Raw genomic sequence first — 25,291 nt, forward strand, 5'->3', positions numbered from 1 at the left:
ATAAACTTTGAAACACATTCATGAGAAATGGTTTACATAATAAATTTATTCATTTAAAATGGCTTAAAAGTGATAAATGCCATGATTAATTTACTACACTGGTAGTATATATATATGAGCATTGAAACATTTCATAAAATCGAACAATGATGTGTTTGGAAATGAGAAATAAAAGAAGAAGACAGTGATTTAGCCATGTTAAATGCAAGTTCATGTGTTGAACAGTACTGTTGTTGGGCTTAAAGGGCAATGGTGGTGATTTTCACAGCACACTGGAGCTTGTCTTTGCATCAACTCATGACACTTGATGATATCATCCTGCAAAAAGATAAACACCAACATGAAATCTGAAAGTGTAAATCTATAAAAAAAAAGTACAAATTAAAGCATAACTATGAATCCCTGTTAGATTATTTTACCTTCTGAGTTTGGCTCAAGAGTCTGAGAATATAAGCAATGTAACTATCTGCTGTTGGTGGATATAACTGGTCTAGACTGCACCACAGTGCAGATATGGCAACAGTGCTTGGCCTGAATTCCACCATTTTCTGATCTGCAACATATCCACTTTTAATTACAAGTTTGTAGATGTTCATCATCCCTTTGTTGTGAATAACAATGTCTAAATGAATCAATTTTTTAATTAATTTTTCAACTATAGTTGGGTTGATTTGTTCATTGTTAACCTTAAAAAAAGCATAAACTAAATAATCAAATTGGTCAATTATCAAATCAAGTTTTAAATTATGTTGTAATTGGTTCTGTTTATTTTCAGTCCTAAATTTTTTACATGAATTCTAACATTGTAATCTTATTAATGATCAACATTGCACCATCTTATCTGATGAAGTTACAGTTACAAGATATTTTCATATTAATTGCTTTTATAGCCTATATTATAAAACCACACCTTTTAATTTTTTTTTTCTTTTCTATTATCCATTCATGACACTCCTCTTAAAAAGTATACATAAGTGTACAAAATTAATGTGAAGAAAAAATTAAAACTAATTAAGAACTTGTCTATTTAGAATGTATTTTTTAATTTTAATTTAAATATTTTTTTTATCAACAATAAAAATTATATACATATGAACCACTTAAAGGATTATTGAACCCTTACAAGAAGCAGGAACATCTAACACTTTCCAAACTGCTATTAAAAATACTAATCCTGATAAAAATGAATTATTTTTATTTTCAAATGTTTATAAAAAGCATTAAAAATAACTTCATCTTATTTTTACTATTTTAAAAAAAAATAAACCTTAAAAATAAAAAATAAAGTGTTTCTTTTATAATTATTAACAAATGATGAAACTAAAAATATAATGGTTTTCACACATACCTAAAGTAGCTTGGAGAAGGAGTTGAGTGGCTGGTGAAATGAGCTTCTGATAAAGATGAGATTGGAAGAAATGAATATCCAGCATTTCCACAAAAGAATAAGTTGTGACAGAGTTAAGGTGCCACCCCAATGCCTTCAACAGGATCAGCTCCATTTTCAAAATTACACTTGATTGGAATGAGTAATTCAAGCCCTCCACCTTCAACACAAACCCACAACACTCTTTCTCTTTATCACTATTCATATAATATTACTGCTTATTATCTATGAAATGTTTTTATTTATAAATCATCATCTCAAACATTACATTTTATAAGAAATGACAAAATATTGAAGTAATGAAAATGAAAACTAATTCCTTAATGTCATTATCTATGTAATACAGTACTACACATACACAAATATATGTATAATTTCTAAAATGTGAGACATGGGAACATAAATCTATATATTATATAATTATAAATTATACAAATTGAGAATAAAGATTTATGTGTATAAATATGTTTCAGATTTTTTTTTTGAGAAAAGGTGTTTTTCATAACTGGTTCAAAATGATTTATTCCTTATTTTTATGATCATAATAAAAATTTATACAATAAGTTTGAGATTTTAGAAAATTAATATATTTATCATTTTTAAAATTGTGTTAGAACCGTGCTAAAATTGTCAAAAATCCAACTAAGATTTTTTTAATTTGACATTTCACTGATACGTGTTCTACTAGACGTGTTCTACTAGTGTCGGTGTGCTATACGTGTTTCTGACATGGACACACCATTTAAAGAGAAGTGTCCGAGTCCCATAGGTCACTTTAAAAGTTGATTATTGATTTTTTGATTTTTCTTTAGTTGGTAGAGTGGAATAGACAAAAGAAGATTTTATTTTGGTTCTAATATGTATTTGGAAAAATACTTTTTGAACTTTTTTATTTTGTATAAGGGTTTTGAGAACCTTAAAATGGGCCTATTTAATTTTATTACTTCTGTGTCAAAAAAAAAAATGAGAACTAATTACCTGAATTTCATGCAAGGAAAGTGGTGACTTCTCATTGAACTTTATGGCAACTGATAAGCAAGCAATAGAAAGCAATTCAAGCATCCAGTATTTCCAATCCTGCTACAAGTAATTACTGTTCATTAACTCTACTCAGAAAATATCCAAAATCTAACAAATGTTGCAAAGTGATTATACATTATAATAGCCAGAAATCCTTACATTGCTTTGACAAATGGACACAAAGCGATCAAGATAATTAACAGCCAAGAAAACTGTTCCAAAAGAAAGATTAAAGTGACTTCCACACTGCACACAGATGAAGGAAAAGGCAAATACAATTGATGAGTAGTGATGTACTTTCACACTGTCTTCAACATAAATGGAAAGAGAAAAAGTACAGGGTTTAATAGTCTCAGAAATCATTTCCATTTCCTATACCTACACAAATAACAACAAAAATAAAGTGACATTAATTTCTCCATAAACACACTTCTGAGATAGAAGAATAAGAAGAAAGGTAAGTTTTTCTTCAATTTTTCTTCTTATTTTTTCTCTTCTTTTTATGGAGAAGTTCATGGCACCAACATAAAACATCTTCACAAAAGCACTCCAAAAGGAAAAATACTGACCTTGACAAGCCATTGAATAACTCTGCACCTAGGAAGAAACAAATTGTTGGAGTGTAAGTACTTTGCATAGTTGTGTTCAGGCAAAGAAGAAGCCTCCTTCTCTAGATACAGTGTAAAAGCCTCTTCAAACTCTTTGTTTTCATAACTCTTGAGTGAAACAACAAAGTCACCAACTTCTTCAAAGGTATTTTCAGAATTATTCGAAAGCCACACCTCATCACACAGCAAATTATCCATGCATTCATAAACCATGACTTGAAAGCTAAGAACACTGACAGTGTGTGACCCCTTTTGGTCAGCACAGATCTCTAAATCACACTGACACAATGAAAAATTGAAAGCACCTATGTTGCTTTGCCTTTAGAGTGGTAAATCTAAATGATTTTGACAAAAAGGAAGTGAAACCAAACATGCTATATATATAAACACATGTCACATGTTGTTTTGTAATGAAAAAGTAGAGTAAACACAAGAAGGGTTGTTGTGATTATGATTGGAGTGTAAGATGAAGGTCCTCTAAATGGGTAGAACTTGGTACTTGGTGAGTGAAAGTGAAGTTGTGTGATAGATAATATTACCATGAATGGTGGTGGGAGAGAAGTTAAACTACAATAGCTTGTTATTTATATGAAGATTGAAGAAGATGATGATGATGATGATGATGGGGTGGTTAGGGATGGTAGAAAAGGGCAAGGAGAAGTTAAAGAGGGAAATAAAAAGAAGAAGACTTCCCTTATGAAAAGGGGTAAATGCAAGAGTGAGTTTCTTGTCAATTTGTGATCCAAACCCTAATAGTGTGCGTGATTGATTGCACGAGGATGATGTTGTCCTTATGCATGTGCATGTCAGCATAAATGTTCATTTCTCTCTCTCTCTGCATACTGTATACAGTGAATGATCAATTACTGCCAAAGTGTAGTGTGATTTCGTGAATAATAATGTCCTCCTTTTGTCTTTGTTTAAGTTGCATGTTCTTCATGAAAAACTTCATTTTTGTTTTGTGGATTAGATTTAATTTAATCACTATAAAAAAACAAACAAACTTTATCTTTCACTCCTCATTCTTAAAAATAATTTATTTTAATTCATACATATAATATTTTTAATCTCTTCTATAGTTTTTTGAGTCTAGACTAAAAAGAGATTAGAAATAATACTATATAAAAATGAAAAGAGATTAACAAAGTATGAGTAATCACTAGAATAAACTATTTTTAAATATAAAAAATTTAACTTTTTACCAGGCCTAAATGAATAATTATATCAAATAATTATATATATATATATATATATATATATTCTACAACAAAATCACTAAATAAAAATTATTAGAGACTAAAAAATATTGATTAAATTAGATATTATTTTTATATATTAAAAAAATTATTTGTAACGTTTCTAAATTGGTATCTAATTAGTTTTTTAAATTTTGGTTACCAACTACCTTAAATCCTAAAATTAGAGAGTTAATTAGATATTAATTTAGAAACTACTTAAAATACTAATCATATTAAGGAAATAATAATTATAAAATTATATGCAATTATTGTATGCAATATTTGACGATATTGTACCCAATTATATGCAATTAATTTAATAATTATAGAATCTCATGATTAGTATCCTACCTAATTAGATTGTAATTTGGGAGAGAGAAACTCCCTATATATTTCCTATACATGACTGATGTAATATACACATAAGAGAATAAGAAACATCTTTTCTTCTTACCATTTTTTATCATTTTCTTATATGGTATCAGAGCACCGATCTTGGTGCCCTGACAGCCTCTCCATTTTTATCCCCTAAATAAAAAATCATGTCTGGCAAAGAAGGCATCAGTAACGAGTCCGATAGAAACCTCGTACAACACTTCAGTGCCGAACAAATTCAACAATTGGCAAGGGCTATTTACTCGCTCAACAATAACGGTAAAAGTGACACGTTTGTTAGCTCTGCAGGTCTGCTTGCCCATAACTCCTCTTCTAATTCTGCTTTTACGAAACCATGGATTTTGGATAGCGGAGCAACCCATCACATTGCATCTGATTCACAATTTTTCACACACACTTCATCATCATTTATTTCAAATGTTAATCTGCCCACAGGCTCAACTGCGCCCATCTCATCTACAGGCACAATTAAATTCAATGACAAAATAACTCTCAAAGATGTTCTTTGTGTTCCTTCTTTTAATTTAAATCTCATGTCCATTAGTAAGATAACCAGTTCACTAAATTGTTGTGTCGTTTTTACTCCACATGGTTGCGTTTTACAGGACTTGGTTACGGGGAGGATGATTGGCTCGGGTAAACAACACGCAGGCTTATACTACATGTCCCCTCTTCCAAACCAAGCCCACGCATCTCAAATATCGACCGATCCTGATTTATGGCATAAGCGCCTTGGACATCCTTCTCCAGCGTGTCTACAACTTGTATCTTCCCTACTACCTATCCCTATCAGTAAAAATCTCATTCCCATTCATAATCATTGTAGTATTTGTCCCAAAGCTAAACAGACAAGGCTACCCTTTCCTTTAAGCACAATAAAATCTCATTCTCCATTTAATCTATTGCATTGTGACATTTGGGGTCCTCATAAAACCCCAACTCATTTTGGAAAACTTTTTTTCTCACTATAGTCGATGACTATACTAGATGTACTTGGCTATTTCTTATGAATCACAAATCTGAAACCCAACATCTCTTAGAGTCATTCATTACATTTGCACAAAATCAATTTCAGGCATCTATTAAAACCATCCGCGTTGACAACGGACTGGAATTTATTTCAATGTATGATTTTTTTCTCAAAAAAGGTATTGAATGTCAACGCACTTGCGTTTACACTCCTCAACAAAATGGGGTAGTAGAACGCAAACATAGACATGTTTTAAATACAGCACGAGCCCTCCTATTTCAGTCCAATTTACCATTAGAATTTTGGGGAGAATGCGTTTTAACCGCCACATATATCATTAATCGCTTGCCATCACCTTTACTAAAAAATAAATCACCTTTTGAGCTACTATATAATCAACCACCTTCACTCTCTCACCTAAAAACTTTTGGTTGCCTTTGTTACGCAACTGTTGTTTCACCTAAGCAAAAATTTGATCCGCGTGCCCGACAATGCATCTTCATTGGTTATCCTCACAGTCAAAAAGCATACAAATTATTTGATATAGATGCAGGCACTTTTTTTACAAGTCGGGATGTCATCTTCCATGAAAGTGTTTTCCCATTCTGCCAACAGTCACAGACACAATCCTCACCTCCATTACAAGGTATTTTGCCCACTATTGACATTGACTTACCCACTCCTGTCCAACATTCACTTGATCAACCTTCTTCTCTTACTCATCACAATGCACCTGAACCTCCATCAAACCAACCTTTTTCTCCTACTCGTCACAATACACCTGAACCTCCATCAAACCAACCCTCTTCTCCTACTCGTCACAATGCACCTGAACCTCCATCAAACCAACCTTCTTCTCCTACTCGTCATAATACACCTGAACCTCCAGTAGACCAACCTTCTTCTCCCATGCCAAGAAGTTTAGCACCCATTACCAAACCTTCTCCAACCGACCTTCCTGTTCGACGATCCAGTCGCACATCAACCCAACCTTCCTGGCTTCAAGACTACGTAACGGGATCCCAAGCCAATCATTCGACCACTGCCCAAGACCGACAGAATGGAACCAGGTATCCTATGCATCATTTTCTTTCTAATTCACGATTTTCTTCTACACATAGTGCATATCTTGCTAACATCACAGCCACCAAAGAACCTCACACTTATGCTCAAGCTATCCTTGATCCAAATTGGCAAAAAGCAATGGACGAAGAGCTTTCCGCCTTGCAGCTAAATCAAACGTGGACCTTGACATCGTTACCCGCTGGACAGAAACCCATCGGATGCAAATGGGTTTATAAAATAAAGTACAACTCAGATGGTAGCGTCGACAGATATAAGGTGCGCCTTGTCGCAAAGGGGTACACTCAGATTGAAGGTGTCGACTATTCTGAAACTTTTTCACCAACAGCAAAATTAACAACTTTGAGGTGTCTCCTCACCATTGCAGCAGCCAGAAATTGGTTTACTCACCAGCTAGATGTGCAAAATGCCTTCTTACATGGCACATTGCATGAAATTATTTACATGGACTTGCCACCCGGACATCATCGACAGGGGGAGAACATTGTATGTCGACTCAACAAATCCCTTTATGGTCTCAAACAAGCATCTCGAACATGGTTTTCAACATTTTCTCATGTGATTAAATCTGTAGGATTTCAACAGTCCAAGACAGATTACTCTCTATTCACAAGACAAAATAACTCATCATTTACTGCCCTTTTGATTTATGTGGATGATATTCTTCTGACAGGAAATGATTTGACAGAAATTCAGCGTGTTAAAGATTGTTTATTACAACAATTTCGCATTAAAGATCTTGGAGACCTAAAATATTTTCTAGGGATTGAATTTTCCCGTTCCAAAGCTGGTATTTACATGTCCCAAAGAAAATATGCGCTTGATATTTTGCAGGATACGGGACTCACAGGTGCTCGTCCAGACAAATTTCCAATGGAACAATACCTAAAACTCACACCAAACGATGGAGAGTTATTAAAGGATCCAGTCAAATACAGGCGACTCGTGGGACGACTGATATACCTCACGGTTACTCGGCCTGACATAGCATTTTCGGTTCGGACCCTAAGTCAATATATACAAGATCCACGGAAACCTCATTGGGATGCCGCAATTCGAGTCCTAAAGTACATCAAAGGATCACCAGGACAAGGATTGTTATTGCCATCCGAAAACAATCGGACATTGACAGCTTATTGCGACTCAGACTGGGGAGGTTGTCAGACAACTCGGAGATCAGTATCTGGATATTGCATTTTTCTTGGTTCATCTATTATCTCATGGAAGTCAAAAAAACAGACAAACGTATCAAGATCATCAGCGGAAGCAGAATACCGCGCAATGGCCAATACTTGTTTGGAGATAGTTTGGTTGCGATATCTGTTGCAGGATTTAAAGGTGCCATGTAACTTGCCAGTTCAACTTTTCTGTGACAATCAAGAGGCATTACATATAGCAGCAAACCCAGTATTTCATGAACGCACAAAACACATTGAGATAGACTGCCACATTGTGCGAGAAAAATTACAAGCTGGGATAATCAGTCCTTCATATGTACCGACACAGTATCAGCTCGCAGATATTTTTACGAAGGCATTGGGCAAGGAACGATTTTTGACGCTACGACACAAGTTGGGGGTTCTTGATCTTCACCTACCAACTTGAGGGGAGTATTAAGGAAATAATAATTATAAAATTATATGCAATTATTGTATGCAATATTTGACGATATTGTACCCAATTATATGCAATTAATTTAATAATTATAGAATCTCATGATTAGTATCCTACCTAATTAGATTGTAATTTGGGAGAGAGAAACTCCCTATATATTTCCTATACATGACTGATGTAATATACACATAAGAGAATAAGAAACATCTTTTCTTCTTACCATTTTTTATCATTTTCTTATAAATCATTCGTTAGTTTCTAAAATAATATTTAATTTAATTTTTTTTTAAATTGATTTCTATTTAATAATTTTTTTAATAAGGTATATTGTTCTTTAGTTTCTTTCAAATTAAGACTTAAAAAAGTTTTAGTTACTATATATGCCTTATTATACGGTACTAACCTTTAAATTATTTGCTCGAGTTTTATATTTTTTGAACTTGTATTCTTTATTTGAAAAAAAATATATTTACCTTGCCATAAATAAATCATGGATGAGATCCAAGGTTTGATATTTTTTTCTTAATTTACTATTAAAAGACACTACAGACAAAGTTATAGTTTATTTTTATATTAGTAAACATATTTTTCTTATTTTTTTAGAAAACAGCAGTGCTTTTATTTATGAAAATAACAGGAATTGAAGATGTGTAGAAATGACCTTGGTTTAAATCAATTTTAATTAAAAAATAAATGTAAAAATATATTTGATAAAAGACAAAAGTTGGAGTTTTACGAAGATTGTTTTGTGATGGTTTGATTTTGAATGTTGAGAGAAACAAACAATTTTATTATTTACGATTATTATAATTACGAAGATTTTTTGTTTCAATTAGCATTTTTCCTTACAATTTTAATAATATCTGACTAAGCCAGGATAGCATGTCTATATGTTCATCAAATACAAATATATTTTTCACTATCAAGTTGAATGGTTACAATTTTTTAATTAATTTTTGTTCTAGTTCGGTGGAAACTAATTGACAAGTAAGAGTGAAAAATAGAAAATTATATATATATATATATATATATATATATATAATAAGCTATGAAGCTCGAAAACTCCTCTTAAATGACATGTTTGTGTTGGACATAGTATCAGACACAACACTCGTAGGACACTTATTAGTTAAGTGTCAAATTCAAAAAATATTTGTTTGATTTCTGACAATTCTAATACGGATCTAACACAATTTTAAAAAACACTTGTATATTAATTTTTTTAAAAATCATATATTGTATAAATTTTTATTATGATTATAAAAATAAGGAACAAATTCTTTCCAACTAGCCATAAAAAAACATCTTTCTGCTAAAAAAAATTGAAACTGCACATAAATCTTTATTGTCAATTTATATAATTTATAATTATATAATATATAAATATGTGTATTTGTATTCTACATTTTGAAAATTATACGTATTTTTGTGTTGTATGCTACATAGATGATGGATGATAAGTAATGTAAATATGTAAAGAAAGAGAGGTAGAAAGAATATTAAATTGTTAATTAGTTGTGTTTGAAATGACAAGCGTTTAGTTTTTTTTTTCTTAGGAGCATATATATTTTATACTTGATCACCTTTATTTATTTTTCCCTTCAGGTTAATTTTATTTTTCATATTAATGAAATTTAATAATTCTCTTAATTACTTTAATAAGTTCATCTTCTGTGACTCACCAATAAGAAAGTTTTAGAACTTATAACATAAATTACAATTTGTACAAAATTAGTCTAATTCTTTCTTTTTCGAAAAAATATGCATCAAAAAGTCAAAAATTGCCCATAGGCCAAAAGTATTGTCTGATATAATTAAAAAATACTGTCTAAAATAATTAAAAATATGTTTTGGATTGTATATTAAAAATGCATTTTAAATTATACAATTCAAAATTAAAAAAAGACATTTTAAATTATACTATGATAAATCATATTCTAATTGTACAATTTAAAAAAAAAATTTAGATCTAAAAATATATTTCTAATTATACGGTACGAAATACCTTTTAGATTGCATAATTCATACATGCATTTTAGATTATATAATTTGGAATAAATTTTTGTATTATGCAATTCAGAATACATTATCAAATATATTCCAAATTATACAATCTTAAATGCATTTATCTCGACTACATTTCTAGATTATGAAATTCAAAATGTATTTCCTTGTCCGAAATTTTATTACATATCATGATTCATGTGCAAAACATTAGCCATAATAAGCTACTATCTACAAGGTGTGTTTGCCTTCCCATTCAACCTGCTGAAGTGATGAACGTGAATCTATTGTGAGAGGAAGATTCACATTCAACATGCCTCAGGAAGTTCAATTTGTATAAAACAAACACATCGTACAAGTTGCATATATGTATAATGGTTTGAAACTACCAAAATCTAGTCATGTGATGAACCCTGAAGTCACTGGTGTGATCACAACATAAAATGGGGGCTTAGCAACACTGGTACTAACAACAATATACTCAGAATTTTCCAAATGTTCCCATGCATATACAATACTGACAATTAGATGATGAATCTTGACACCATACACGTCTTACAATCTATTGTAACTCATATGATGAAAAACTGAAACCTGATCTTCCATCATTTGTGGATTTCAACTCAAGCTTCTGGTAAGGGCTGCAAAGGGTCCGTGAGTTTCATGTCAAAAACTATCTAAAGATACAATAAAAATATGAGAGGTGATAAAAAAATTGTAATTGATATGATAGGCACATGCATAAGACTAAGAAGTTTGTTTAAGTTCAGGTTGAAAAACTGGGAGCACAATAACCCAATAGGAAACAGAAGAGAAGAGCACCTGCTATTGGGATCATAATAGAATCCACTGATAGAGCCATCACTGCAAGAGAAACAAATGTAGTAAAATCCGGCTATAGTTAATCCACAGTCAGTTCCAACGTTCACAAAGTATTGCTCCTTCCATCTCTGCAACAAATAATTTAGTGTGCAATATGTAAAGTTTCTCATTTCAGATAAATTACGTTTTTCAACATTATCATGTTCTGTTGGGGAAGATCAATCTACCATGAATATGTAAGGGTAGTTGCTCAGGTCCAAAGACTTGCCACCATCAACCTCCACTTGGCCCTAGAAAGTCAAAGTACATTAGAAATAGTGCATGTGGTGCATCTTATACATTTTTCCAAAACTAAATTGTTACCAATAAGGGAGAAAAGGATGGAAATTTAGACCAGTGCCTTATATCATCCTCAGGTCTGAAAAAAATTAGAACAGAAAAATAAAACAAACACAAGTTAATCGAAACATAGAGTTGTCCACACTAATGCATGGACATTATTAGTATTGTCGAAGTTAAGCTCCATCTTGGTTTAAGAGTTGATTGCATAATAACATACGTTGCCTCCCATTTGCCAGTGAAGAAAGTATAATTCTTGGTATCAACAATCTCCCCTTCCCAAAATGTTACTACCTGAAACAAATCATTAAAAGATAAAGTGAATGCTTGGTGATTTTTTTTTCTTTCGAAAAAATACCTCTAAGAAAAGACAACATGGATGGATGGATGTATAATGAAAAAACTGAAAAGTGAAAAATTGGTTGATTTACATAATATAGACACCATTCAAGACTATTTAGAAAAGGAAAAAGTATATAGCTAAAGTATTCTCGATGAGGAAGAAGTCATTCAAAGAGAAGTCACTACAAGAGCTAGAACAGAGAAGGACAAATCAAGTAGAACATGACACAGATAAAGGAAGGATCACAAGAAATATGACAAGTACAAAGAACCCCAAGAGATCTTAGTATGAGCTCATGAAATCTAGTTACATGACTAGAATGGGAAATTCTCCTTTGTCTTCTAAAAATGTGACTTTCAATTTTTAGTATTTATGTAAAATAAGCATTGTTTGGTTCTAAGGATTAGCAGAGTTATCTTAGGATAAGAGAGCATGAATAGAAATAACTCTTTTATGGTTGCAAACATAGCATAGCTTAGCAATCAAACACAAGTAGCTTCTCATGTAGGCTACATATTACACGTAAACTCATGACATCTCCTATTATAAAAGGAGGCTTACACCATTGTACAATTCATTTATACATTCTATGGAAATCTAGAGCATTTTGGAGAGGTTTCTTCTCTTAGAGGTACAAATCTATCTCTTTTAGATCTTATCTTGATTTTTTCACATTCAAGTGGTGATTCTCCATTGCACTTATCTTGAAACTCATTTCGAATGGCATGTTCTTCATTTCTTGATCTCAATCCATCTTTTACATTTTGTTTCTTTGGTTCCTTGTTATTTTGTTTCATTTCTACAAGATTTAAAAACCATATCCATGGGTTGCTTTTATCAAATGGCCAAAACATGTGTTGTTCTAAATTGGTACGAAACTCATTTCTTGATTGGCATATTTTGTTGGAGTTCCCATATTGACTAGACATATGGTCAAATATATAATATCTAAGAAAACCTATATGGAGAGAAATACTTCACTGTTTGTTTGACCTTGATTCTTAAACTTAACGTGAAAGATCAAAAGTTTCTACGCCCATTTATGGATTTGCATCAAGTCTTGATTTAAAATTGCATCGAAGTTAAATCCTACCAAACATGTTGTAATGAAACAAATATGATATCCACATAAGGAACAAAAACATAGAAACTAATTTCTGGCCAGTTCACGTTGGCCAGTGCAGAAATATAAGATGTAAAGAACGATCATTAATAAAGAAAAATAATAATCAATAAGTACTGTGTAAAAAAACTATGGCTAATTGCCAGTAAACAACTTTACTATTTAACAAAAAACGCTATATTCCACTAAATGGAAGCTGAACAAATATAATTTATGCTTTTATGTGAACTGATTGTTGAGTAAAAAAAATAAAACAGATTGGTTATTCTGATAAAGAAAATGAATTACAGATAAATATTGCCCTAAATCTATAAATTCAATTCACAACAAAACAGTGATTAACGTTTAACAAAAACGAATAGTTCAAATTAAGCTATCAAAAATTTAAAACATGCATACTTTCTAAAAGGAGAAAAATGGTTGCTTTTCTGTTTCACTTTTAAGAGAGACAATCAAGGAAATGCTTACTGGTGTATCTGCCATAGGAACATTAAGGGCTTCCATGGTGCCACACAAATACCCATGTTCAAGGTCACATCCTTGTATACGGACATTTACTCTCCATGCTTCATCCTTTTGTACACTTGAAACATTCTGGGTGCCAGAAAAGGCCTGTAAATTCAAACACCTTGAGTATATGCTATAACTTTGAAGTCTGAGCTTATAGTAAGATATACTGGCTGAAAGACAAAGATGTGAAATCTAATTGAGTGGAAAGTTGAAATCGTGTTCTCTATGACTATGAAGTGTGGGTGCAACAACCAGAAAAGTTTATACATAGATACAGACCATGAAACTGACAAGTCTCTGCTGGACGGCAATGCAGAGTTGCAGTTGCAGATCATGAAAAAACTACTCACTAATTCCTTTGTTCCAGTCACAGGCAGTAAATGTTCCTTTTATAGTGTTGTTTGAGATTCATTGAAAAAGTATTTCTAGATATAAGTGCAAAAAGGTTAATGAAGTATAATACCTCAGAACACATTTTCATCTTTTATATTTTGAGTTTTATAAGAATTTGGGTGAAAACATCACTGAGAATAAAAATTATATAATCTTTTTTTCATGTATACCCACATGCCTGATTCCTTACCCTCATAAACTCACACTACCATGTAATACAATAGAATTCAAAGTAATTTTCTTTCCCACCCGTAGCTAAAAAATAAATCAATCTTCCAATAGCTAGAATCACCAAATGCACAAACAAAACTCTACCACCATTACCATGACATTCAATTAAAGCTCAACCAGATTTACCCCTTGAATTCCATCACCAGAGGTACATTAAAAAACAATTACCCTTTGATCAGCACCCAAGACCCAAATGATTATTCCAACAAATAAATTATACATTAAAAAATGCAAATTTTCATGTTATCTCTAGACATTCCATGTTCCCTGAGACAAAGAGCCCCAATTTCTAGTTGCTAATCCCAAACCGAATTACTGATTTGAAGAACCAGAATTATTTTTCAACAAATTTTTTTAAAGGAGAGAGTACCTGCCCCACGCCTAGAAGACTACAAGTTTGGCTTGAACTCCCTCCCGAATTTGTACCTAACACAACACAATCAAACCAAACTGAACACGTTAAGGGCTTATCACATCGACGACAGCAACATCATCATCAACAATAATAATAACAATAATAATAAGAAAACAAAAACATTTTTCCCCAAAAAGTTGTAAATTCAGATAGAAAAAAACAGATTGCAGGAAGATATGAAAAATTGTGGTTCTTGTGTTACCTGAAACCTGAGAAGGTGCGGTGTTCTCCAGTACTCTGACCGGCATGTTTATTGGATGCAGAGATTGCTGAGTGTGCCAATTAGATCACATTCAAACGTTTCAACTTCAATCTGAGCCATGGCACTCTTTCTCTCTGGTTTTTGCATCTGAAGTGAGGTAGAAAATGTTTTCTTTCTCCAACCCCATAATTTCTAGCTGCACCCCCATACCTTTGAAAATAACCATTTCACCTTTTATAAAATTCACTTCCATATTATCTATTTTGAAAATATTCTGGACAAGCTTTTTAGAATTTTCAGAATATAATTTCTATAATTAAATTTGCAAAATAGAATTTCCATAGCATTTTGTTTGGGGTTTGAATATTATAAAACCAATCCCAAAATACATAAAAAAAAAATATAGCAAATTCTAATCTTAATGTCTCACTTTACACTTCTCACGTGTTCAATTTTGTGTGTCACATCATCAATAGTTAACATCGTTAATGAAAATTTAACAATGAAGATAAGATTGCATACATTTTAAAAACCTTTAGAAACAAACTGATCTTTCTAAAAATTAGAATAATAAATTAAATATTAATCCTAAATATAAAGACAAAAAATAATCATACAATAAATTAGTTATCATATTTTTACCAACATCTTTATAGGTACGAAATCTCACTATTAGTATTAAGATTGAACTCAATTAATATCATAAAACTAATAGATTTTATCAAAATTGTATAGGTGGATTTAACATTTAATTATGGTGAATATTGCAAATCACAATTTATAAAGTTAAAAGCAAAATATAGTTAGAAGAACAAGAGATAAATATTATAATTAATGTTGTTTTAAAAAATATACAATAGTTTAAGAAAATCGTTTTATATTTAATATTAATTTATAAAATTATCTTTAAATTATTATGAAAATATAACTGTACTAGTAGGGTCGATAAAAATATATATATAATCACTATTCAATTCAATAAGAGTCCAAATTAATGAGTGTGTAAAATAATAGAGTGGTGCAGAAAGAAAGATCCAAGTGAGACATAAGTCCAATAAGAAAACCTTATAAATAGAGGATTAAGACAAGAGGTAAGTAAGAGTGATTTTAGTCTGATGAACATAAAACAATTTTTGACTTTGGCATCGGAACACCTTGCAGGTACACACCCATCCCTGAGAAGAAGAAGTCGAGGGTCCTACCTGAAGAGAAGCCAAGAGCCCTACCTGAAGAGAAGTCCAAAACCCAACCTAAAGAGAAACCTAAAGCTCAAAACCGAAATATCAGTTGAAGAAGCTAGTCTTATCAACTTATTTGAGTGTTTTTGGTCTTTGTTGTAAGAACAATAATTTCATTGAGAACATCTAAGAAGGATGATATTAAAAAACTTAAATACAGTACTATACATATTATATACTACTTAAAATTAAAGTTTCATTCCAATATTACACTATAATATTTAATAAACTTATATAAATTACTAAAGTAAATGTTTGATTTTATGAATATTTTAGATAATTTTTTTTCACAAATCAAAATTAGTACGTAATTTAATAAATTGTATAAGGAAAGAAAACTTAATAAAATTTTGATAAAAAAAATGAAGGAAAAAAGAATTTGTGAAGACATTGGTTAAACCCTAGAAAATGCTCAAAAGAGGGTTTTGTGTTAGAATGGAAGAAGAGTGAGTGTTGGAAGAAAGTGGCATGTGGGCTGTCACCACAAAACCATTTCTCAAATCCCATTTTCTCAAACTCACTCTTCCATTTCTTCTCATGGCAAACCAACCATCACTCTCCTTCTCTTCTGGCTCTCCTGTTCACGCGTCTCTGAAGCGCGTGGGCACTCACAATGGAAGCTTTCACTGCGACGAGGCCCTTGGCTGCTTCATGATTCGCCTCACTCACAAATTCAACAACGCCGAAATCGTTCGCTCCCGAGACCCTCTGGTTGGGTTCATCTCCTCTCACTTTTTCTTTGTTGTTTTTTGCTTGGTTGGTGAAAATTATGATGTTTTTTTGTTTTGTTGATGAGTTAGTGTGATATTTTGGGGGTTGGTTTGTGGAAAATCTGTTTTTTTTTTTTTTTATTTGGTCTGGGGAAATATGACTTTTTATTTTTGGTTGATTAGAAAATGTAGCTTTTCTGGGTGGGTAGAGGTTTGGTTAATGGGAAAATATGGTTTTAACCCCTTGGGTGATTGCATCTTTTTATTTTTTTTATTTGTTTCCGAAAAACTTTAATTAGGTTTTTGATTGATGACAGAGTTTGTTTCTTTTTTTAGGGGGAGGTCTGAGTAATGAAAAAACATTTATTTGTTTAGATATACTTTGATAAGTACCCAAGTAATTAGTCAATCCACCCTCAAAAGCTAGCTATTATGGGAGTAGAACCAAACATTTACATACTCTGTTGAACCTGGTACTATGTGGGATTTAGGCACCCCATTATACCCAAGGCCAGCTAGCTATATAGCATGAATTTAAGTTTGTTACAAATACAATTAGAAAAGAACAAACTCTCCACTACCTATTCCCACATCAGCTAGTGGCTAAAAAGTAAAGCCAAAATGAAAATTTTCAACAGTTGTTGAAAATGTGTGAATGTAAAATAAGCTAATAATAAAGCAGTAAAACATATAGTAATTTCACCAGTCTCAGTATTATGATTTCTTTAACCGTTTGTGTTGCCTTTTGAGTCGCAGGATTTTTGATTTGTTAGGGGGACTTTTCTTTATATAAAATTGTAGTCAGTGAAGCAAGCGTGGGAGGGGCAGCGGAAATTTAGTAGGGAATATGTGTTAAGTTTTTATTGTTGCACTGGTGTTGGTTTTTGGTTGTTGCTCTATGTGTTTAGGTGTAGACTTTAGCAGATGAATGGAGTGGAAGTTTGTGGCATATTATCTGTTTGAAGTTTTTGTGTAAATTAAAGTTTGGATTTGTAGGTGTTGGAGGCTCTTGATGCTGTTCTTGATGTTGGGGGAGTCTATGACCCTTCCCGAGATCGGTATGATCATCATCAGAAGGGTTTTGAAGAAGTTTTTGGGCATGGTTTCTCCACTAAATTGAGCAGTGCTGGTCTTGTTTATAAGGTAAAATTTTCATCTAAACTACCTATTTTGGTCATGGTTTTATTAACACTTCTTGTTTGTGTCATTTACTTCAATTGCACAGCGGTGTACTCCTCTTTTTTGGTACAAGGTCAAATTGTCTGTGGAAAATTTTATTCTAAAAGTGAATATACGTTGATAATTATATTTAGCTTGTGTTTTCTGTCTAGCATTTTGGAAAGGAGATTATAGCCAAAGAACTCAAGGTAGACGAGGAACACAAAGATGTCCATCACATATATTTGGCTGTTTACAAGAGCTTCATGGAGGTAATATTTTTTTTTTATATTTTTCCAGTCTTCCTGTCTCCATGGGTACTTTATATGAACTTGCTTGATTTAATTCTTTTATGTACTGGTTCATTTTAATTATTATGTTCTTCAAACTGAGCACAAATATCGGTTAAGGGGATTGAGGAGAGTTTATCTGGAAAATGGATGCTGAGAGGAATCAAACATCCTGATAGATACTTTTTAATAGAATAGGAGCTACCAGAAGGGGAAAAATTATTGAACAGACTCCTCTAGATCAGGGAAACTATGTGGAGAGAAATACATTTTAATAGAATAGGAACTACCAGAAGGGGAAAAATTATTGAACAGACTCCTCTAGATCAGGGAAACTATGTGGAGAGAAATAGGGCTTGAGGGATTTGAGAGCTTAAATAAATAACCAACTGACTCCCTTTACATTCTTTGTCTATATGTCTAGCAACCTAGGTAGTTAACTGACTTTGATAGGATAAGGCTGATCTTGATTCCTTGGGTCCATTCTTATTTATCCTGGTGTAAACATTTCTAATTGAGGTCTAGTAATCAAACATTCTTTATTTTTATCTTGCACTGCAATAGTTAGTATTTCCAATTTAGTTTTGAATTTGGCATGATGCATGTTAGAAAGTGGACTTTAAACCTAACTTAACCTCACAAAACCGGCTTTGAAAGATGAGGTTTGCACCCATTTATATAGTATAATTTGATCATATATTTAGTCGATGTGAGATCTCCAACAATGGAAATGGAAGGACAAATAATATCAAGTAACTAGATGGTTTCAATTTTGCACCATAACTCAATTATATCAAGATTATGGTGTAGTTTTGGAATGCATGTTTCTACTTTTCTTTGTTGAAATATGTCAATATTTACATGGAGCCTTTTATGTTTCATATACAGTAGAAGTGCTGTAATAATTAAATCTAGGTCCTATATTTCCCATAATAGACTTTCCAAATGATTGGTCCGTGGGTGGTCCAATGCCTTACTAACTTCTATGGCTTCTGCTACGAGTTTTTGTTTCTTTGATAGAGGTATATAGTCTGGAAACTGTACATTCGTGCCTTAGACCAGTTTTCCCTATTTGATATTCATTACCTAATGACTTGGTTGTAAGAGGACTTTGGTTGACTTATGTTTTGGGACATTAACTATGAATCACTTGTTCTTGGGTTAATTTGATAAATGCCTGGAGGATGTTGTGTGGGATTAATGGTGCATTTGGGGTTAGTTAGTCGATCCAAAGTGGATTATCAGTGAAACACAGCATGTTTCTAATTGTACATGTTTATGATATTAGTGATATTTGTTTAATTATATCAGGCAATTGATGCTATAGACAATGGAATCAATCGATATGATACAGATCAGCCTCCAAAGTATGTGAATAATACTCATTTATCCTCAAGAGTAGGAAGGCTAAATTTGGATTGGACAGATCCTGACCAATCAGCTGCGAAAGAAAATGAGGCCTTTCAACGTGCCATGGCTCTTGCTGGCAGTGAGTTTCTGGATGTGAGTCTCATGCAGTTTCTTTTTGATGTTTAACAGGAATACGTGGTTTAAGATTTTTCTTGCCTGTTTTACATTTTGGTTTGTCGTCTGAGATAGCTCTCCTCTTCACTTGTAGAGTGTTCGATTTCATGTAAAGTCGTGGTTACCAGCAAGGTCAATTGTAATGGAGACTGTAGCAGCTAGACACACTTTTGATCCTAGTGGAGAAATTCTAGTTTTGACTAAATTTTGTCCTGTGAGTTGAAAATTCTTGCTCTCTTCTAACACTTTGTTTAACATTTGAATTTAATTCATTCAACTTATTCCTATTCAGCTGTGCTATATTAAGAAATAATGATTTGATTCTTGGACATGTATGTTGACAACAGTTTTGAACATGTATGTTGACATATAGACTAGAGCATCTCATAAGTTTTTATGCTAAAACTAACTATTATGCATTTCACGAACATAATTTCTTATTTATTGAATATGTTAATGCTGAAAATGATTATTTGATCCTTGAATGTATATTTATCTGGGCATCTTCAAGACCTCAACATTTCTTGATGAAGAAAGATCTAATTTTCTTATCATGCAAGTAAAAATGATCAGTGGAAGCAGGATATGATAACCTTTTGATCAAATAAGTTTAGATACGAGCTTATATTTCTTAGTTCCTTTGGCTGGCTATACTTCTTTTCTACTCCCTAGCAGTTTTCTGTGAGTTTAATCCAGCGTTGTGTGATTTGTACCCTAACAACACTAGTAGTTTTGGGGCAAAACAAATCCTTGGTGGTGTGATCATAGCTGTTGTGTCACATCTGTGTTAGTACGTTGAACTGACTATTTTGGCTTGCTTTCCTATTATATTTCTGTTCAATATTATAATTTCATACAGCTGTATTAACTGTATCAGCTAAGTCTGATACAGCTTTATTTCTATATATATGTGTATATAGTCCAGAGCATTGTATCATTGTTTTTCAGTCTGGAGTCTTCCATTCATTCAATTGTTAATAAGAATACATATTTTTCTGTATTCTCTGGTTCAGTATGGTGTCAGGAGACATTCAGCTTCTGATTCTTTTTCATCCAATCATAGAACAACCATCAATAGGCTGCTGCTTATGGTTTAGAATGGTCATTTTTGGCCAATGTTTAGTTATATCTGTCTTATGAAAATACCACAATTCCTCCCGTTTTTTATTTTCCCTGGTATTAGCTACATGGTACTATTACCACAGTATTAAGAGATTATTAACTTGTGTTTTGTTTTCTGCAGTGGAAGCTTCACTTATTCGAGCTTGAGGGGGAGTTGAAAATTGACCCTCCAATCAAATATGTTCTGTATCAGGTATTTGTTTATTTTCATTTTCTCTAGGGTTGTATTCTATGTTTATAGTCCTCATTGAGCCTCAATAACGTCTGGTGGTTGTTTACCTTATAGACTGATTGGTAAATGTTGATCCAAGAGAAAATATTTTTTGATAAGCTACAATAGGATATTGTAATTAATTACAAGTGTTCTGTTGGAAGATTCTAGGGATCTCTTTGTAATAATTACTTTAGGATTAGAGTTCTCTAAATAGAGGCTGATGCAATGTTTCATAGAATCAAGTCAATAATTTTTGCTCATACGGTTAATCTTTTTCAACTTGGTATTAGAGTTCCCGATTTTGGGGGCTCTACTTTTGCAATTTTTCATTTTCGTCGTAGTTGTAGTTTCTTCTTTATAGGGTTGGTTGAAGTGAACCCATTTCTTGATTATCGGGGTTGCCTGAAGTGCACCCAACTTGAGTTTCACAACCACCATCTTTGTCATTGCCGTTTCCACGGCTGTTGCCATTGTCATTGCGACCAGAGCCTCCTTTTAGATTGACGATCACACCAGGAGATTTGTCGTCCTCAAATCTATCAGTTGTCAGAGGCGTGCTGCCATCCTAGTAGCCACTTGCTTGCATGTGTATCTTCTTTCGTTGTGAGTGGACTTCATGCGCCACATGTTTCCAACGAGTGATGATGCGTTCAATAGCCTTTCCTGCTGCCACTTGCTTTGCCAGAGTTGCCCTAAGGTGGCGATTTTAGATTTGCCCCTATTTTGCCCTTATGCCTTGGTTTGTGTGTCCCCTTTGAAGCAACACGGTTCACAACATGTTTTTTGGTATTTTCTCTGATCTTTTTTTGAAGGCTAAGGAATCTCTTGTTTTTATTGTCATGGCAACTCGACTAAGCAATGCTGATCTTCCACATTTGCCTGATGATAGCCGTTTTAATGGTCAAAATTATATCCAGCGGGCTCAATTTATTAGATGCACGTTGAAGGGTACAAGTAGGCTCAACCATATTAAAGGAGAGACCATATCTCATGATAACCCTAATTTACTAACTTGGGACAATGATGACTTGCAAATTATTACATGACTATGGGGATCCATCAATGTTGTTAAACTCAAAGATCTTTAGAGGATTGGAAAGGAGATAAAAAATCGTAACTTCACTAGTAAGAGTTACTAACATATGCAAAATAAATTCAATACATAACACAACTGAAAACAGGTTCATACATAAAACAACTAATAAGTTTACAAAATGTTTAATACAATTAAACTATCCAAGGAAATCCTTCATATTAATTGCAGGATAATCATCGTCCTCCTCAACAAGATCTTCATTTTCATTAATGTTATCTCTGCAATGACCTTCATCATCAACAATTGGAGGAACCTCCAAATCATCCATAGGTTCAACTTTTCCTACTTCAACTAAGACGTCTTCATATGAAGCATCTAAACTTGAATTTGCTTCATTATCCTCCACAGTCCATTCATCATTAGTAGCAAGATCATCAATGTTATAGTCTTTTTTTTAACCAAATAATTATGAGATCCACCTAGCCGTGCGTGGATACACTACGATCCCGATCCACCGGCCAAGTCACCTCGGCTTCTCCTCCAAACTTGCTGACTCGTGCGAGTAAACTCGCGATTTTAACAACATTGGGCAGTACCAATGTCGAAATCTTGTGTTTGTGAACCATTGGAAGCAATTATAAAAGGCAAATTAGTAGTAGTAGTAACCATGGTAGTCAAAATTGCGATTTTCATTGTATACGATTTACTATCTATGTCCTTGTCTCCAATCTGCAATCATCCGAAAAGTGCGATTTTGTCGGATCGGCGTTGGAAAACGCAACTCAGCGTTGGAGTGATGAGTTTTGCGATGTTGGAATTGATAGTTCTGGCGGTGGGTTTTGTGCCGGTGGTGGTTTTTAGTATCAAATAAGTGTGTAGTTTTCTTTCTAATGGAGCAACGAAATTTTGGAATCATTGTCAAATCTTAGTACTGGATAAGTTATTTCTTTTTTCTTCATTGATGGTCTCTAATTCAAAATCCCGTAAGAAAGGTTCTTCACATTTATGTTTTGAAAACCAGACAGGTCATTGAACTAGTCAAGGCACCGGGTCAAGGTTCACTCATTGAATAAATACTAATAATTAAAATATTTGAAAAATAACATTTTATAAGTTTTTAACATTCAAAATACACATAAATATAAAATATTTCATAATATTTTAGGTTGAAGGTTTAACAATACACAACAATATTCTTTTGAAAATAATTAGTATCTTGAACAGAAGAAAATTTCGAAGAACATCTATTTTTTTTTATAAAACTGTTGTTCATTGAACTGTCATGAACCAGTTTTTTCAGTTTTTCACCTGTGCAATTCAAAACCAGTTTCATAATTCAAATGGATTGGACACTAGACTAGTTTTCCTGTAGAACTGGCTGGTCCAGTCCGGTCCTTACAACATAGCTTCACATTTCACATTATTATTTGTTTTTGCATAGAAACTGAAAATCAATTAAAATCAGAATACAATAAATGGATTATTCCTCGTAAAATAGGTGAAATTGCGTTTTTGTTCAACTATTTTAACTTAGTCAACTGTCACTGTTCTAATTATGTTGGTTTGTAATTGTTTTGGTTATACTCTTTAGAATACTTGATTCCCTATATCACCATGAGCTTAAGGTCATTTGCTAACTGCCTTATTAAGGTTGGTCTAGGTTCTGTTACACATTTACTGATTTCTCTGCATCACCTTTCTCAATGTCATTTACAGGATGAAAGAAGCAAACAATGGAGAGTGCAGGCAGTAGCAGTATCTCCTGACAGCTTTGAAAGCCGAAAGGCTCTACCCTCGCAGTGGAGAGGGTTAAGGGATGAAGAACTCTCAAAGGAGGTTGGCATTCCAGGCTGTGTTTTTGTGCATATGAGTGGATTCATTGGTGGAAACCAAAACTTTGATGGTGCCTTGGCCATGGCAAGGGCTGCTTTGAAGATCATGTGAACCAAGAAGGGTTATCATCATTATTTTGCATGCTCAATCAGATCAGGACTTGGCACAGTGGCTTGAAGAGGGTTCGATATCAACTTCAAGATCTTGTTTACTGATATGTGGGTCTTCCTTATCCAAATTTTCTTTCAATAGTTTAACCGTGTATAATGGATTTATGATCTTTATTTTCTTGATATTTGTCATTGGTCTTATAGTTATTGAAATCTCTGTTTCAATATATGAATTTTGGTGTGTCTATTTTGTTCTCTTGAGACAGCAGAAGAACATCAGAAATTGATAAACCAATTCTAAGAATCATTTGGTATTGCAGAAAGTTATACTCAATTTGCAGCATATGATCTCTAGTAGCAGCACCAATGCAAAACTGTAACAAAACTTCAATGGTGCATAGTTCTCCATCATTATAGTGAGCAAACTGTGAACTCCTGTGGCATGTTTTGAATTCATTTTAACCTTACCATCGATATTCTACTTATGCTTGTGGTTGAATGAATTGAAAGGTTAAATTTAGTAACTCTACAGTCTGTAAAAACAAATCATTAAATAAAAATTCATTTTAGAGATAAAATTAGTTATTATATTAATTAAATTAAATATTATTTTATAAGATAAAAAATTATTAGTATTTAAAGTAATTTTTGTTATTAATGTAAGTTTATTTAATTTTTAAAAATTACCATTGAGAATTGCTCCGTCTATCTGTAAATACAATACAATTATAATTAATTTACACTATTAAGAAAGTTGATTTAGTTAGAAACATTAAATTCTTCTGTAATATAACATTTCTATAGTTAATTGTACTAAATTTTTTATTTTCAAATTTGGGTAAAAGACCAATTTGGTCATTAAATTTGCAAACAAATAAACAGTGTAGTTTTGAAAAATAGAAAAATACAATTTAGTCTTGAATAATTGGTTTTTAAACTTTACCATTTAATATCAAATTAGTTTTAAAAAACACATGTTAGCAGCAATTTAGTTCTTCAAGACTAATTTAATGACAAAATATCGTACAAAACAAGACATAACTAATGCACGTTTTATACATTCAAACATTGAATAAAAAATTGTAAGAAATAATATTTAATTGATTTATATATTCTTAGAATTTAATTGGTAATTCTTAATTCTTCAATTCTACTATCTTTATAAGGAAAACAATAAATTAAAGAGTATTGGATTAAAAAATTGTTCCCCTCAATGGTGGGAATCTTTTCAAAGCAAGCATATGCATCGAACACATCAATGGCAACAATAGTTTATGTAAAGTGTTCTTCAACAAAGTGTGTGCCATTACCAATTCCTCAACCAATCAAATTAAAAAGTGTTCATAACTTTTTAGTGT

General features: G+C 32.5%; 3 protein-coding genes across 3 annotated transcripts; 1 reads left to right on the plus strand and 2 right to left on the minus strand.

Moving 5' to 3' along the window:
- Positions 1-67: 67 nt before the first annotated feature.
- Positions 68-3,359, minus strand: LOC137818589 (putative cyclin-D7-1). Its single transcript, XM_068622108.1, has 6 exons — positions 2,977-3,359; positions 2,567-2,653; positions 2,366-2,464; positions 1,349-1,547; positions 420-553; positions 68-318 (listed from the first exon to the last, which is right to left on the minus strand). The coding sequence occupies exons 1-6, from the start codon at positions 3,226-3,228 to the stop codon at positions 211-213; spliced, it is 879 nt and encodes a 292-aa protein (XP_068478209.1). The 5' UTR covers positions 3,229-3,359; the 3' UTR covers positions 68-210.
- A 7,292-nt stretch (positions 3,360-10,651) lies between these two features.
- On the minus strand, positions 10,652-14,978 carry LOC137818112 (uncharacterized). The gene is made up of 8 exons (XM_068621344.1): positions 14,699-14,978; positions 14,452-14,507; positions 13,416-13,559; positions 11,702-11,775; positions 11,506-11,560; positions 11,370-11,432; positions 11,143-11,270; positions 10,652-10,961 (listed from the first exon to the last, which is right to left on the minus strand). The coding sequence occupies exons 1-8, from the start codon at positions 14,742-14,744 to the stop codon at positions 10,883-10,885; spliced, it is 645 nt and encodes a 214-aa protein (XP_068477445.1). The 5' UTR covers positions 14,745-14,978; the 3' UTR covers positions 10,652-10,882.
- Positions 14,979-15,859: 881 nt separating this feature from the next.
- On the plus strand, positions 15,860-24,260 carry LOC137818113 (uncharacterized). The gene is made up of 7 exons (XM_068621345.1): positions 15,860-16,647; positions 17,643-17,789; positions 17,978-18,076; positions 19,406-19,597; positions 19,713-19,832; positions 20,862-20,933; positions 23,707-24,260. Exons 1-7 carry the CDS (start codon positions 16,405-16,407, stop codon positions 23,932-23,934), a joined length of 1,101 nt encoding a protein of 366 aa, XP_068477446.1. The 5' UTR covers positions 15,860-16,404; the 3' UTR covers positions 23,935-24,260.
- The last annotated feature ends 1,031 nt before the right edge of the window (positions 24,261-25,291 follow it).

Source organism: Phaseolus vulgaris, chromosome 10 (genome assembly GCF_000499845.2).
Source record: "Phaseolus vulgaris cultivar G19833 chromosome 10, P. vulgaris v2.0, whole genome shotgun sequence".
NCBI lineage: Eukaryota > Viridiplantae > Streptophyta > Magnoliopsida > Fabales > Fabaceae > Phaseolus > Phaseolus vulgaris.

What these genes read in the sequence shown, in the direction of transcription:
- LOC137818112 (XM_068621344.1), bottom strand. Translation starts at nt 14,744, where the DNA reads ATGCCGGTCAGAGTACTGGAGAACACCGCACCTTCTCAGGTTTCAG. An exon ending in TTCCTATGGCAGATACACCA is followed by an intron (nt 11,776 to 13,415) that starts GTAAGCATTTCC and finishes GATTTGTTTCAG; the next exon opens with GTAGTAACATTTTGGGAAGG. An exon ending in ACTGGCAAATGGGAGGCAAC is followed by an intron (nt 11,561 to 11,701) that starts GTATGTTATTAT and finishes AATTTTTTTCAG; the next exon opens with ACCTGAGGATGATATAAGGC.
- LOC137818113 (XM_068621345.1), top strand. Translation starts at nt 16,405, where the DNA reads ATGTGGGCTGTCACCACAAAACCATTTCTCAAATCCCATTTTCTCAAA. An exon ending in TTCGCTCCCGAGACCCTCTG is followed by an intron (nt 16,648 to 17,642) that starts GTTGGGTTCATC and finishes TTGGATTTGTAG; the next exon opens with GTGTTGGAGGCTCTTGATGC. An exon ending in TTTTGACTAAATTTTGTCCT is followed by an intron (nt 19,833 to 20,861) that starts GTGAGTTGAAAA and finishes TGTTTTCTGCAG; the next exon opens with TGGAAGCTTCACTTATTCGA.
- LOC137818589 (XM_068622108.1), bottom strand. Translation starts at nt 3,228, where the DNA reads ATGGTTTATGAATGCATGGATAATTTGCTGTGTGATGAGGTGTGGCTT. An exon ending in TTATTCAATGGCTTGTCAAG is followed by an intron (nt 2,654 to 2,976) that starts GTCAGTATTTTT and finishes ATCTGTGTGCAG; the next exon opens with TGTGGAAGTCACTTTAATCT. An exon ending in CCTTCTCCAAGCTACTTTAG is followed by an intron (nt 554 to 1,348) that starts GTATGTGTGAAA and finishes GATATGTTGCAG; the next exon opens with ATCAGAAAATGGTGGAATTC.